Here is a 16,508-nt window from a genome sequence, read left to right on the forward strand (position 1 = left end):
ATTGGCTTATCAAATTTTAATACTGAATCAAAAATGCACCGACATTTGCAGAATGGGATTAAAAATGAAGTGGCAATAACAACTGCAGACAACTGATATTAGATTGATAAGTCTAAAGCACTTGTTCATCAGTGGGTAATCAGTTTTTAAAAGGGCTGCATCAAATAACAAAATTACAATGATTTGACTGCGAGTGTGCTGTTGAGGTGTAAAGTCCAAACGGTATGCAATATAATATTCACCGTCAGTGTTCTCTCTGGAAAACGATGCCTCAGGTCAGTAAGTGTCATTCTGCCGATGATCACGGCAGCCAAATGAGAGTGAGTAACCAATCCAATCTGCAAAACTACATGCTGGTGAAAGAGCACTCGGCGAGACTCTTCCAGTACTGAGAAACTAGAAGTGCAGCTTCACTTTATAACCAGGTGCACCTGGCCATTGAATCCATTGTATGAGTACAGGTCACTGTTCTCTTCTGTCACAATAGGCTGTGTCCTCTGTATGTCCAAAAATAGCCCACCAGCCAATGGCAATAGCTTGCTGTGTTTTTACTGCAGTTTATCTGGCTCTCTCATCAGGCCACAGCTTCATTAGCAGCGACTGGGGGATTCCTAAGCACCACTGCTCCATGGTTCTACCAGCAAACGCTTCCTGACCAACAAAGAAGAAAAAAAAAAACACTAGGAGAGTGGAAGGTGAAATGGGGAGGCAAACAGACAGGAAGTGGGTGTAATTTCCCCAGGAAGTTATCAGTCATTTCCTGTGTGAACTATCAGATGAAGGAGAGCAAGAGAGAAAGAGAAAGCAAGATGGAGTACAGGAGAGGAGAGAGTGAGAGAAGGTGAAAAATGAGAGCCCAACTGTTTCAGTAAGAAACATGACAGAAAAAAACTACATCAAACAAACTTCCTGCGCCGCTCATCTCTAAGTTCACAAGGAAGCCAGAAAAGGAAGTTACCGCACAGCATGAACGAATCTTGGTGATGAACAAATGAGGGGAAAAAAAAGAGGTCATTAGAAAAGAGTGTGAAAAGGAGGCGCCGGCCTAAAAGTGCAGCATGCATTTGTTGCAAACATCGATATTCTGATTGAGCGTTCAGATGCCCTGATGATAGGTGATATGCCCGTTTGCTCATCAGTTTTCACAATAATATATTTATACTACATGAAACGCACAGATATATATGCAACTCATTTTTTGTCATAATATTCTAGGACCTCTATGACTGGTAAACATGACTATGGCTGCAAGCAATAGTCTATATGAACCAAACTAAACAGTGGAAAAAAAACTAGCAAGGGGCCTAGTAGGAAGGGAGGAGGAGGAGGAAGAGAGGGAGTGTGCAGAAGAAATTAAAAGAGTGGCAGCAGGAAATGAAGAACAAGGCAGCAACAGTGGAAAGAAAGAAAGAAGGAAAGAAAACAGACCATGGAAACATAAGTTTGAGAGACTCTGGAAATTCTAACAAGCACAAAAGCATCCAGAACTTCACCATACACAGAGACCTACACCTGAAGGCTTATAACTCCTGTATCTGCACATAAACAAGTGCATGCACACTAGATGCTTCCAACCTTGACCAAACAGTTTTGCTGCAGCTGGCTGAAAGTGAAAACACACCCAGAGGCATCGACCGTGTGTGTGTGTGTGTGTGTGTGTGTGTGTGTGTGTGTACACACACTAAAACTAAAGTCACAGTCAGGAACAGGCTAAGACACTCCACTGACTTTACACATCACATTTAGTGAGCACATCATAAGGAGTGCTGACACCTTTCTGCATCAAAAACTGAGAATGGAGTGTTTGAAAGACATATAGTGGGTCTAAGGAAAAATGCCAGCATATTGCATTCTGGGAAGTGAAAGATCCAGGGTATCTAAACCTGCACTGATTCAGTTCTCTTTTTTTGTTTCCCCACCAATTCATTGAAAGTGCTGGATTACACCTTTAAAAGGCAACAGATAAGCCTAACAGACAACCCCTGCATCTCAGATTTATTTTTCAAACAATGAACTTGATTAAAGACAAGAATCAATTTACAGAGAATTCAAGACAACAAGCGACTGCAATGTCATACATGCATGTTGGGTCGACAAGGTAAAAGTGTAACAGAACAGAAGAGTGGTCTGATCATTACAGAGGGCAAAGTTACACTGACAGTAAGCAAAGAGCAGATGAGAGGGAACACTGTGTGTGGTAGCGCTGAGCAAATCAGTGTGTGAGAAAGGGAGTGCCTGCTCTGTGGTGAAAGGGTAAGAGTATGCCTTCTAAAACCTTTTTCCATCTTTCTTTTCACTACCACATCCTCTTCTCTTCTACCGCCCCTTCTTTCTATAGATCTCATCTCTGTGCACCTTTCATTTTCCTTTCTCCCTCTCTCTTAACCTTCCTCTCTCTTAACCTTCCTCCCTCTTTAACCTTCCTCCCTCTTTAACCTTCCTCCCTCTTCTCCTCCACCTTTAGCCTAAAATAAAGCAGCCCCTTGTACAATCGCCCCAAGACAGCCAGTACATTCACGGCTGGCAGACAAGGGTCAGTTATGTAACTTAACAACCATTACGTACTGGCTAAAATAAGATTGTGGCCAATAGCACTGGGAAAACACAGGCAGGTCTTCACAGCTTCACAGGATCCTAGCTTACATGTTTATTTTTTCAGGTACAAGTCCAAACTAATAAATACTGCAGAGTCCCTCTGGGTTTCCTGATTTCAAAAATACTTTTTTTGCACCATCTCTCCTGAGAGTTTTATTGTGATGATCTTTTTTTCGATATTTTATTTGGACACAACCTGTGCAGAAAATCATTTACCTTCTCTTCATATGATTTCAGTTGAATGCACATTTCTCTCAGGGTTTTTAATGATGCTGAAATGCCCCGTTCCCCCGAAATCTCAGTGCTAGACTCCTCAGCATCATTGGAGATTTAAATACAATGTTAGCCAAGGTATCTCAAGTAACAAGCTTCTGATGAACATCATAACACTGTTCTTTGTTTGTCATCTCTACACCTAGAAAGAAAGTACACTTCATTGTCCTGCTCCACCAATTCGCCACTCCCTCCATCCACTCTGTCTCTCTGTATAGAGGTCATGCGCTTTATGGAAACAATTGACTGGTGGGGGCCGATCGACGGGCATGGACTGGCAGTTCACTGTGAACCTCCAGCATGGCCTAACTGCTTCCATGTGTGTGTGTGTGTGTGTGTGTGTATGAAGCAGCCATTTCTGAGGCCAAACACGGAAGCTTCAGTTTAGCATTTGAGGCAAGAACTGCTTCACATTCATTCACAAGTATGCCGTGTGCATTTGAGTGTCCGGAGCTCATTTGCAGCTGACTTTAAAACAATACCTAACAAAGCACCGATACCCAGGCGCCTGCTGAATATTTTTGGAAGTATTTTAGGCTGTCCAGGATCAGCTTCTGATAACTTGTATATTTGACAGATTCTACAGCCAAAGAATGTTCCATTGAATTAGCATTGCACTTTAAATAAGAGTAACTATAAACTTTAAAATGACTGACCTAATTCAGCAGAGGTCCAGCCAATCGGTGCTAGTAGTCTCACAATTAGGGAAACAGGGATGACCAGAGTGCAGTGAATGCGTCTCAAGTGACTGTAGTATAAAGACACCTGTGTCCGGAAGGTCCAGTCACTGGTTAATCAGTGTTCCTGGCTCCCATTACACCATGAAGACAAACGAATACTCCAAGCAACTCAGAGAAAAGGTTATTGAAAAGTATAAGTAAGGGGATGGATACAAAAACATTTCCAAGGCACTGAACATCCCCCGGAGTTCCGTTAAATCCATCATCATGAAAGGGAAGGAGTATGGCACATGTCTAAATCTGCCTAGATCAGGCCGTCCTCACAAACTGAGTGACCGTGCAGAAAGGAGACTAGTGAGAGAGGCCACCAAGACACCTATGACCACTCTGAAGGAGTTACATGCTTCAGCAGCTGAGATGGGAGAGGCTCTGCATACAACAACTGTTTCCCGGGTTCCTCACCAGTCAAAGCTTTATGGGAGAGTGGCAAAGAGAAAGCCACTGTTGAAGAAAACTCATATTAAATCTCGACTAGAGTTCACCAAAAGGCATGTGGGAGACTCCATGGTCAAGTGGAAGAAAGTTCTTTAGTGTGATGAGACCAAAATGGTGGTTTTTGGCCATCAGACAAGATGCCAATGTTTTGTGGACACCAAACACTGCACACCACCACAAACACATCATCCCCACTGCGAGGCACGGTGGTAGTGGCATCACGCTGTGGGGATACTTCTCGGCAGCCAGCCCTGGAAGGCTAGTAAAGGTAGAGGGTAAAATGAATGTGGTAAAAAATAGGAAAATCCTGGAGGACAAACTTATTCAGTCTGCAAAAGAAGTACAACTTGGGAGAAGATTTATTTTCCAGCAAGACGATGACCTGAAGCAAACAGCGAAAGCTACACAGAAGGGCTGGGTCGGCCGAGTCAAAGCCCAGCCCTCAATCCAATAGAGAATTTGTGGCTAGACTTGAAAAGGGCTGTTCACACCCAATCCCGATCAACCTGGCAGAGCTTGAGCAGTTTTACAAAAAAGAATAGAGTAAAATTGCAGTATCCAGATCTGCAAGCCTGTCTGAGACCTATCCACCCAGACCCAGTGCTGTGGTTGCAGCCAAAGGTGCATCTACTAAATATTGAAGGGGGTGAATATTTATGCAGTCACTTATTTCCCATTACATATTTTTATTTAACTTACATTACTTTGTAGAAACCCGTTTTCACTTTGACATTAAAGAGGTTTTTTTGTCATTTGTTTTGTCAAAAAACCAAATTATACTGACCATGATTGATTAAAAAATCAATAAAAATGGTAAAACCTCCAAGGGGGTGAATTCTTTTTACAGGCGCTGTACACACTAGTACTCCCCAAGACCTGCAAACAGCCTGAAGGCTAAAAGGTTCATAGTGTTAAGTGTGTATGTTTAATACACTGATGCACTTAGGAGGTGGAACAATTAATCAATTAATAATTACTTGACTGACAAAAATGATCTGCCTCGGTATCAGGAGAGGACTACTTTAAAATAAGGCTCTATTGGAAGAGGTATTCAGATTATTTTTACAACAAGACACGTTGACTACATCAGTGCACATCCCAAGATTATCCTGCCTTATCTGAAGCAAAGGTCAAAGAATACAGGGTGCTGCATGTTGTGTATAGGCCAGATGAGTGACTGACTGGGGGCTTTATGAATAAAACTGAGTTGACAAGTAAAGGTAAAGTGTTATATCCTTCAATAAACACACTAGGTCTACAACTAAAGATAATTTTCATTACCCATTAATCTGTCTTTCATTTGGTTCATGACAAAAAGGTTTTCTAATTTTTTTTTTTTTTCAAGAAAAAAAAAAAAGAATCAGGATATCTGCAAAGCTGTGGCCAACAAATATGGGGCATTTATGTCTAAAAAAATAGCATCACAGTTGCCATAAAATAATAAATAAACTTTACTAGAAGACACAACATGGCACTGCATTTAATTAAAGGAAAATATTACATCTTATTCAAAAAGAAAATGGCAACTCTGATCATACATCTATAGTGTTACAACACGTACCTAAAGTTCCTTTTTTTGTGTCAAAGGCCTGAGCGCTAACATACAGTCAACGCACACATTGAAACTTTAAACCCCCAGGCTCTCACTCCTCAAGAGTAAACACAATCTATGGAGTCTAGTCTCACTTTTTCCACCCTGGCTCTCAAATGAAAGAGCTCATTCTCCGTTTCCTCTCCCTCTCTCCATCACACACAGCAGCCGTTCCTCTGGCTCGCACTCATTCCATTTTCTTTTTTCCAGAGTGTGTGAAACTAGCTGCTGCAGCCCAGGTTACACTTGAGCATTAAAGTGTGAGAGCACACACACACACAATCGCATGGAGATCAGCTGCATTTATTCTGGTGAGTTGTGGAGGGATGTCACTGCTGCCCACAAGACTCATGTCTCTCTCTCTCACACACACACACCCACACACACACACACACTGCAGAAGGGAGCCTCAGTAACAGCAGAGAGATGACAGAGCTGGGCAGGTGGATCCAGGTGGCTCTGTTACAATGAAATACTCGTGAGCTGGATTAATTTACAGATCATGGTCCTTTGAAAGAGCTGATACCGTATGGCAACTCGACAGCAGCACTCGTGTTTTAGATCCAAATTAACAGTCAGAAATGAACTTATGAGAACAATAATCAATGTTTTGTCTACATTACAACACGGTGTCAGCGCAGTGAAAGGCCAGAACAAGTTGGCACAAATCAGAGTTGTGGGATTCTGGGCTGCTACAATCATATTATGTTACATTTTTAAAGGGGAATTCCACCAATTATACACAAAGAGATCAGTTTACTTATTATGAAGGCATACTATTCAGCCTGTACAAAAAAGGGTGTTTTATGTTGTGTGTGGCTCTGGGGGGAGCTTCCTAAGGTCTGAGAAAACAACCCTGCTGATGTCATCGGGGCTGTCTCATCCCGGGATGGAGACGACACATTTATAACAGAAAACCTGGGTATGATTTTTCAAAGATGTGGACATTTACTAGACAGGAAAGACATTTTTATGGGAACTGTAGGATGCAACATTTTTGGAGCTTGACACATTATTACGGACTAAAAGGCAGGATATCTCGGCTTCTACCGCTTAGATTTTGACCACTCCATTTTAATCCGTTTCTCACGAGCCTTCCAACTTTGTGAAAGTGCACCACTGTATTACTGAAGTTACCCTTTATACTATTACACCCTTACATCCTAGTAATGAGCAATCTGAATTTTATCAAGCTGAAATCACTCCCTGTTTATTACAGTGTACAATATTAACTGATCATTCTAGTTTACTGTCCACATATGCATTAGACAATGCCCTCAAAAATTCTGACAATACAATGAGAAAAGTGTTGACAGCACTACTTTCTCCCAACCATCCCATAATGCAATTTGTCACCTTTTACAGATGTGAAAACTAGAGTCATGTGACGTGACACCCGTCACTGATAATAATAATCAGTAGGTGTCCAGTTGGCGACTTAAAGCTTCCCACGGAGTAAACTGACAATGGAAATGCATGAATGAGAAAATGTGATGTGACCAATGGGGACACGCTACATCGTACCTATGGCATAGATTCAGCGTTGAACCATAAAACAAGCCTAACACAACACCAGGACCCTGAAACTGATGAAGCTAAATGTAGCATGTCAAAACGTCTTTGGTGAAAAGGACAACAGTTACCTTGTGTTACCTCTCATGCAAAAGAAGCTTCTGTTCAGTATAGCTTCATGAACTTGCATAAAACATTGTGAAACAGAGCATTCTCCAATAACTTAACTGAAAACCCATTTATTGATAGAATAACTAATGCAGGTATCAATACGGGACAATTCAGTGCACATCATCACACTGATTTACAACATTACCTGTCCAAGGACAACCAACCACACTGTAACAAAATAGTCTATTGTCCATCCACACTACATACGAGTGCTAAGAAATTATTGGAATTATTTATTAATCTGCTCATTATTTTCTCAATTATTCATGTGGTCTATAAAACATCATAAATCAGTGACTAATGCCCATAGAGCCTGAGGTGTCACAGGCGTAGCCACCTGTCCATGCACACCCACCCACCCACACTTTGGTAACTTCGGTCCACCCCACCTCACCCACTTAGCTCATTCAGGAGGAATCAGACGATTTCACTGCCGACCCGTGGAGCAAAGAAAGAAAGCCCAGTCCACTCTGTCTCTCATTATCTGCTGCCTGCGCGTCAATCTCTCTGAAGACACAGAAGAATACCTGTGCTGCCTTTGAAGTCTGAACCTGACTACAGTAATTTATTAGATGGCCTTCAAAACAGCTTCAGGCCCTTAGGACACCCCCTGGCTGTTCCACTATGGGTGCCATTACCTGTAATTCCAGTTGCTGGGTATCTCTCATAGAGACCAACAACTATTACACCTCACTGTAGTGCTGCAAGAGTTCACCTTCCTACCCACGGTGGATGTGGGTGAGTTTACGTAGGCCTATAACAATAAAGTGAGTGAGAGACAGAGAAGGAGAAAGCAGCACAGCAATTCAAATTAAATAGCGAACATTCCTTTAAAAGGAAGAGAAGGTCGACTTTGGGCTCCAGACAAGCCCGCACTTGTAAAAAGTGTGAAGAGAGAGAAAGAGAGATGACAAGTGCAGTCCTCCTCTTGTCTGGTAGAGTATAACAGGAAGTTGCAGGGCCTGCCCGACAAGGGGCCTCTGGGGAGCAGCGGCTGGCTAAGAGCATGTCAAGCCTCCAAAAAGTGCCAGCTACACGCCCTTAACACACCACCTAATAATCTGTTATTAGTCTTCACTGGGATTACAAATTTGCTTACACAGAGCTCACACTTTCATACTAAAACAACAAAGTCGCAGAAGCACAAACAAGTCAAACTGGCCTAGCAACCTAGAAAAAAAAGTTGATCTTTGAGGAGTGATTAACAAAAATGTGACAATTTACAGGCACACATAACCCACATGGTTCCAGCCTCCTATCTGTAGCTAATGACTGCAGCGAGATAACCAGGCAGCACTGGATATACAGTAACTGCAGTTTCCTGTGAGCACAGGAAATTTGAGCCTGTTCTGCAAAGGCAACGTCCTCTGTTTCATAAGGCAAAATCATCATGGCTAATCAATTATATGCAGATACTAATTAATCAACACAGTCCGCACCCAAACTCCAACTCTATATGGTCTGATCTGATGAGTGAGTGGTATAGACAGACACAACAGGCAGGGAGTTGTCCAAACAGCTTCATTTTCTATACCTGTGTCTTCTTTGTGAGAAACCCACTGCTCTCCTGTTATAAATTTTTGAAAGAAACTCCTGCAAGAAGATAAAAATACATAAAATTCAACAAGGTCGCCAGCTATAAACTCCCCACTGACTACCAATAACACAGGATAACTCCCTTTGCGAATATTAGAATGATTTGTTGTTTGTGGTAAGACCTGAACGCGTCCAGTCGTAAAATCCTGGATGGCTTTGCCAGAAAATACACAGGGTCCAACTCTGCTACCTGAAGTTGTTATAACCACATAACTGCTCCTCCGGCGCCCCTGACACATAATTCAAGTGGCATAAAAGAGCCAAACTTTGCTCCAGTGCTACACTCATTAACCAAAATCGTTATCAGCTCGTTTTATTCTAATACAGATGGGATATTCGTGCCGCAGCCGAGCATTCCTCTAAGTGAACGCCACCGTCTGTTGCTCGGGCTATGAGGAGGGGGGAAAGCCGTTTCTCTCGATTAAAACAAATGTCCGCGACGACTTGAAATCTACCAGGCAAAGTCGTATAAGTTGAAGCTATCTATAATATGCTCCAGAATAGAATTAACACGATGAACTCACCCGTAAACACAGAGAAAACGACAGTCGAAACGTCTATTAGGCGTCCTGTTCGAAAGTTGCCGAGTGTCAGTGGGGGGGACAAACACCGAATGCGGAAGTACATACACAAAAGCACTGTGATCAGCAGACGGCGACCGAAAGCTAACGATTTTCTTTGTCAAAATGATGGCGCACAGTGCGATAACACATGAAGATGGTAATAACGTGACACAGTGTTGTAATGCTTGGCTCGACTGTCAGGTTTAAAAACTAACCCGTTAAAAAACGAGCTGTTTCTGCACTGTGTTACAAACTAACATGTCCCCATCCCGCACTCGGCGCTAGTAGGCTACGGTGCTGTGCTTTCTACCTTATATCATGTAAAATTGACTTGGTGTTTTGGGGACAGTTGAGACCAGCTAAGGTTCTCCAAACTGTAATTTCCCACAGTTTACTGAATATCGCTGCGCACACCGTCTCAACATTTGACTCATTCTCTGATAATCATTAGCCATGTACTGGCCTGCATAAACCTGGTTCCTCGTGCCATCACACCGTAGTGTGGATAATTTGACATGAGGTAGTCAGACATTCAAGGAGGCTCATGCTCAGCAACTTTTGAGACGTTATTGATTGTCACCAGAGCTGTTCTGCGTTACAGAAGCTTCCTTGGTGCCGCGGTGGCATTTCATGCTCACGAATTTAAGCGTAGTTGCTTTGAAAGACCCAGTGTGAACCAGGCACCGCAGGGGAAATGATTACCTCGTGTTAGGGACCGTCTATAAATTGCATGCATTGTGTCTGAAATAGCTGCGGTGTCTTTCTTTTCTCACGTAAACCGTACTCCTTTTGCTTTGTGTATATTTAAACAAACTTCCTGTTCATACTAGATGCCATCTATGCACAACCGGTTTTAGCTTATAATCATGAGCTGAGAAGGTATATTTTGTTTTCAATAGCGTCATATTTTGCCTTAAACACTTCAATCCATCTCTTTTTTAATAAGGGCATCTTCCCACTACGTGTACAACCTTCACCTGTTTAAAAATATTGTACACTATGAGCACATACTGCCAAGTGTGTGTTTCAGTAGCTTCCCATAGGCTTATTTTGTCTTAGGCACGTCAAACCAGCTCTTTTTAAAAATAAGGGCGTCCTCTCAGTATGTGCACAGTCTGCACATGTTAGAAAAACATCTTACAGCATGAACACATACGGTATGATATGTGTTCTAATATCTAAATATCTAAGATATTTCAAACCAGTATTATTTTCACACCAACATCATTCCCGCTACATGCACAACCATAGGTTGTTAGAAAATGGCCATGCACATGGCCCAGTGAACCATTACTGTCGGTTTTTCGTTGACAGCTGGCTAATAGCGGTTTAACAAATGCTCTAGGATTGGTTCCAGGCAGGTCAAATATGAGTAACTAATAAATGCTCAAAATAGTAAAAAGCCATCACTGAGTGCCTGCTGGGGTTTCATATCAGCTTTAATCACGCGGTATGAACTGGGAAGGCATTGTACTATGCTTATTTTTAAAAAAATAAAAATAGCTTCCTCATATTTTAAACACTTCAAACCCATCTGTCGTGATCACAGATGCTATCAGTAGTAAACAGAAAAAGTTTCTTATTAAACTAGTTCATCTTTGGCTCATAAACGACCGTAGATTCTACTGAATCGAGAACAAACTATTCTATGATTTAGTTTTTTTTTACAGCTGATCCGCTGCTATCTAGCCGATAATTCTGCCCATAAATTAATTTCACACACTGTTCTGTGGCCAGTCGAAAGAGAATCAGCTGTTTAAGCAATATAAAGAACATCTGCCTGTCGGGAAATAAAGGCGGTCAATTGCAGAGTACATTGCCAAATCAAACTTTTGTGCTTGGTCATTCACTTCTATTTTAGCGTCACTGCGCCATCTTGTGGACAACCATAGACACGACGTGGGTCATTCCAGCATACGACTCAGTCTATAGATTTTACTGACCTGTGGCCTTTTCTGTCTTATATGACCCAATAAACGCACTCAGAGCCTGTTATATAAAACCTTAAGCCAGTAATGGCCTGTGACTGGCTGAATAAACAAAATAAAGACATTTATATTTTGTCCTTGCTTTTGGAAACAAATTATTTTTCACCCCACTTTCACTTTTTTAATAGCTGTTCTGGAGCTTTCAATCAAATTACATGATCCTCCTCACAACTATTGTACAGTATATTGTCAAACTGCTGTTGAACTCTGAGAGTTCTTGTCTGTGTTGGCATAAAATAAGGTTTGTTTGGTTTGGCCTTGGGTTTTTTGGATTTTGCATTACAGCCTTCACACAGTCCCACTCTTGGGAATAATAAAGTCCATTTGTAGATGTTGTAGATGTTTTTTTGTACGTGTATCTCACAGCTTAGATACAAACTCAAATCGCTTTTGTGGTAATTGTCAGATTGGTAATGGAAGGGCTGCAGATGACAAAAGTGAGGGTAAAGAGGAGAATGCAGCAAACTGCTAATCTCATCTGGGGAGAGGAGTGGGAATGATACTAAAACTGGGAAACGATAAGAACACACCAAATTAGGGACAAAGAGGGCTGACATCTGTTCATTGTCAATAACATAATTTATGGATAAACTAGATTCACTTGTATAAGATGTATTTCTGTGACATTGTGTTTGAGACTTAATTTTGTGCTTTGGTTATTCAGCTTTAAACAGTTCCTGTGGGAGTGGACTGTTTTAGCAAAAGCTTCGATCAATTTACTACGATCAAATCAAACTTCTCAGTTTTAATTCTTCATTTCTTCACAATGTGGCTCTGCCTGAGGCAAGTGCAAGTTATTTTATGACTCACTGCTGTGCAGGCATCCACAACAAAGACATCATTATGTATCAGTGCAATGCAAGTCTTTCTTAGTAATAATAGTTTTTTTTTTTAAGGTAAAAACTAAGTAGGAATGATAAATTTCAAGTCTGGCCGATATCAGCAGTCATATCTGAATTAATTGACTAAGTACAGAAGATATAAAACAACATAGATTCATTTAAAATATTTAAATATCCAAAAGAATGTGTTGTTGTTTTATCAGTGTTTATTCACTGGCTTCACTCTAAAGAAAACCTGCAATGAATTTTAACTTTATTGTAAAAAAAATCTGTCAGAAGGCCTCACCTTACCTTTCGCTGCTCACTGTGACACAGTGAATCAGGTCAACGAACTCACAATCAACAGCCGTCCACTATCCAGAATAATGTTTATTGCTTTGGAAGATATTAATCTTTTTCTTCTTTTTTTGCACTTTGCATTTTTCTTTTTTACAGAAAAACAAAGCGCGATGACAGATAAAACCACTGAATTGTCATTTTTGAATGTGTACACACACATACACACACAAAGGAAACAGTATTTACAGCTGATAGTTAGGGTACTCCATGTGGAGGTGACTGGAGGCCTTTCCTGTAGCAACTCAACAAACATAGAGCTTTATATTAACTTTACAACAGAGCTTTCACAACTAATCATTATACTGCAACTCTTTGACAAACCATAGGCTATAAACGCTATGAAGCTATACAATATGGTTTAATGTTCACTCTGTGCCGAGACACTAGGCCAGAGAAAGGATGCTGGTCATTAGAACAAAGGTAAACCATTTTTGAATAGTTTTTTCAACCCCGCTGTTTAATGTCCTTAAGCAAACCCAATTGTGCCACTGCTGCTGCTGCTGGCATGGACAAAAAGCATTGATTGAAAAATAATCAAACCAGATTTTGGTGGGGGAAGACTGAAAAAAGACAACCAATATTATTCACATTTGACTAATTACAGTACACTGGGTGAATGTTAACTATAAAAATAACCAGCATATTTTTGAACCCAAAGGGTTTGTACACTAGGCATCTGCCAAAAATGACCAAAGGGCACAATTAACTGGGGTTAAGAAAACCAGAGACAATTCCCAGTGTGAACTCTGTCCTGATCATAGAAAAACATCTTCAGAGTGCAGATCTCCTGCCATTAATAATTTAAACTTTCATACACCTAAGCTTATGATTTTCCAACATGTTTAAATACAGAATTAAATCACAACAATACAGCTAAATTTTGTTATAGTGAATAATAATTAAACATAATGTACACCATATTAAAATATATACACAGAAATATTCATACAAATTTCTAGATTAGACCAGCTCTCTCTGTTCTCTTTTTCTTTCCTTCCAGAAAATGTGCAGGTAATACTTGAACCACCAGACAAAATAAATATTTACAAACTATCACAGTTAACAGCATTTGTAATGTGGATTTTAAATTGTAAATTAATCCACAAGAAACAATTTTTTTTTTTTTTTAAAGTGCAAAATGTAATTAAGGGCATCAATTTCAAGCAAAGGCTTATGGAGCTTTCATTAAAAGGCATGTCCTCTAGGGGGCAGTATTTGACTGTGTCTCAAAAGTCACAGTGACCATATGTTGTCCAAATCTCAAGAGTTACAGGACAAAAGTGTAAAATTGGATCAGTCTAAGCATTATTTGTTGTTCTGTTCTGTTAGCATAGGGATGTTGTTTGTTAATGTTTGTCAAGGCAGGTACTACTGTGCCCTTTACCACCTCACTGGCTTTTATCATTGCTTGCCTGTGGATGGCAAATTGTAGAGTATTGCTATGAATGTGTAAAACAAATCTAGAAACCATGGAACGATCATCTGGTGTGAGAGATCAGAACAGAAAGGACAAGATACAAAGAGACGATACCTTAGAAATTGTACGCCCCATATGTTCAGAGGGATACAGCAGTAGAAGTGAATAACATAACTGCCATTCCTGGAAAAAGAAACTTATCAAGAGTGATCGGACAGTTGGTAATTGAAATCAGAGGAGTGTCTCAGAGACGAGAAAGGAGAGAAGAAGAGGGCTATCAGAGCATGAACTGGCAAGATGGTGGGCGCAGGAGAAAATGTATTAGCTGTGTATCATTTTGAGAGTCTCTGTCTCCCTGTGTCTTTCATGCAGAGACATGGAAGGGGAAAGTGATGGAGGCAGGGAAGGGGGAGGAGGAGTGATGGGCATCAGGCTCTTCAGAGGATGGGGGGACACGGGTGGGGGGAGAGAGGAGATGGGTGGCAGCATGCCTCCTTTCTTTCCATCCAGCACAATCTGTGATCGGTTCGCCAGGCGGGTTTCCTTCCCGATGCTGAATTCATGCTCGTTTTCATTCTCCGAACTGCAGTCGCTCAGATCTGTGATCTCCAGGTCTGAGTCAGACTCTGGGTCCTGCTTCACCCCCCTTCTCCTCTCTGTGGGGCTTTGCTGGCCTGTCCCGGCCCCCAGCCCCAGACTCAGCCCTGTGACTGGGGGATTGGCCTCCACCCTTTCCCTTTCCCCCAGCGTTGCCCCGTTGCCAATGTCCGTCCGGCCCATCGACAGGCTCCCCGGGTAGGGTGGTAGGCAGAGCCTGGCTGGCTGGCCACCCGGTGTGCTGTTTGTGCCTCCAGTTTGCCCTGCCGTTCCCCTCTCACCCCCACCTGCCTCCCCTGGGGGGAGCAGAGAGGAGAAGGGGTGAGGCAGCTGGGAAAGGCTGCTCTGCAAAGGGTTGGGGTAAAACTGGGAGGGGTAGAGGGAACCAGGGGGCAGTTTGGGGCAGTTATTGAGAGAGAAGGCCCCTGGCAGATAAGGGTTGAAACCCCAGGGGTAGTCAAAGGGTGGGGTGCGAGGATATGGTCCCAGCAGGGACGGAGGTTTTGAGTAGCACGGGGCACCTAGGACAGAGAATATCCAGAGATGGAGGTTAGCAGTCAGTAGGCTCAAAGGTTTCTTGACATACAACATCCAAGAATGTTCATTAATTATGCTCAGCAGCATTAACAATTCTAATCAGAAGCCACAGGGCCCAATTCTGGCACAGCTGCTTTCAACAAAAACATAGAAGTTCATTTGTGCATGCCAGTACTGTGTAGTATCTCCAGTTTATACTGCTGCCAACCAGTTGTTAGCACAATTATTATGCATTGCAATGAAAACTAAAAAAACACCTAAAAAAGATAAAACGATAAAAAAAAAAATGTAATGATGCAGAATTTCCTGCACATCTTTTAAATAATGTATTATTTCTTTATATTAAAAAGGACAATTTGGAGGCACTGCCACAGTTTGTCTGCACATCATCACAGAGGTGACAGTTGCCTTGGTGAAAAATTTGTTGGAGAAATAATGCAACAGCAGACGAGTCCATGCACGAGGAGGGGTTAAGAGACTGACAGAAAGGAAACTTGCAAACTGTTGATCTCCTGTCAATCCAGTGTTTTGACATGTCATTATATTAGTTTTGATTAAGCAGAAATCCTTAAGGTGTAGCAAATTAAACATTTACTGTATTTGAATTCAGTTCTGTATAAGCTTCATTTGATAACAGTAAAAGGAGGTGAATTTCAGGTGATGCTGGAATTCAGTTTTAATGAACAAACAAAAACACTGCCTCTCAACTGATTGTACTTCCTTCCAACTGACAACCAACTCAAAGATTCTTTCTCTGCTGCACCCTCCACCTCCCCAACTCTTCCTCTTTCTCTCTCTTCCACTCTGTTATTTACTATGCAGGGCTAATTTGACACTGGTGAAGTCTCTGTGTGCTGGGCCAGGAGTAGCTGGCAGACACATGAATATTGAATCAGTCAGGCAGGCCTCACTTGCTTATGAAAACACAGTAATGGGCGCCCACAGGCCATAAACTGAAGCCTGCACCCTCAATTAGGGCCTTCCTGCCTGGGAAGGGATTAGGACAGCAGGGACACATGGGAGGGAGAGGAGGGTGAGAAGGGAAGAAGGGGGGGATAGGACCTGAGGACAAACAGAATGAGGAGGGAGGGGAGGTTGTGTGTACATGTGTTTGCGCACTGCTGCTCTAGCTCTGCACATTCATACACATTCTGATGCACGTACAGGATGCAGGAAAACAAACAAAGAGTTGCAATAACACATGTATACAGTCACAGGTTGTGTTCATCGATGCTCACATGTGGAGAAAGAAGAGGCTGAATGCAAACAATCATGCTGAAAATGTAGATGACTTCTCCAGGCTTCAACTTGT

The 16,508-nt window shown here is 41.8% G+C and overlaps 2 protein-coding genes across 11 annotated transcripts in view; both read right to left on the minus strand.

Moving 5' to 3' along the window:
- Positions 1 to 10,193, minus strand: part of arhgef1 (Rho guanine nucleotide exchange factor (GEF) 1) — a 44,601-nt gene extending 34,408 nt beyond the window's left edge. For 3 of the 7 annotated variants that reach the window (XM_020590089.1, XM_020590092.1, XM_020590087.1), the window contains exon 1: positions 9,438 to 10,105. The gene's annotated coding sequence lies outside the window, so the exon portion shown is untranslated. Of the gene's footprint in view, positions 1 to 8,541; positions 8,606 to 8,851; positions 8,911 to 9,035; positions 9,395 to 9,437; positions 10,106 to 10,178 lie in introns of those variants that run through there. The other 4 variants (XM_020590088.1, XM_020590091.1, XM_020590093.1 and 1 more) reach the window with 4 other exon arrangements.
- Positions 10,194 to 12,686: 2,493 nt separating this feature from the next.
- The window catches only part of erfl1 (Ets2 repressor factor like 1), an 84,623-nt gene continuing 80,801 nt past the window's right edge, over positions 12,687 to 16,508 (minus strand). For all 4 annotated transcript variants that reach the window (XM_020590179.1, XM_020590178.1, XM_020590177.1 and 1 more), the window contains one exon: positions 12,687 to 15,180. In XM_020590179.1, coding sequence (XP_020445835.1) covers positions 14,384 to 15,180 — 797 coding nt within the window. In that variant the 3' untranslated portion in view covers positions 12,687 to 14,383. The remainder of the gene's footprint in view (positions 15,181 to 16,508) is intronic.

The sequence above is a fragment of the Monopterus albus genome, unplaced genomic scaffold (assembly GCF_001952655.1).
Source record: "Monopterus albus unplaced genomic scaffold, M_albus_1.0 scaffold11.1, whole genome shotgun sequence".
Classification (NCBI taxonomy): Eukaryota; Metazoa; Chordata; class Actinopteri; order Synbranchiformes; family Synbranchidae; genus Monopterus; species Monopterus albus.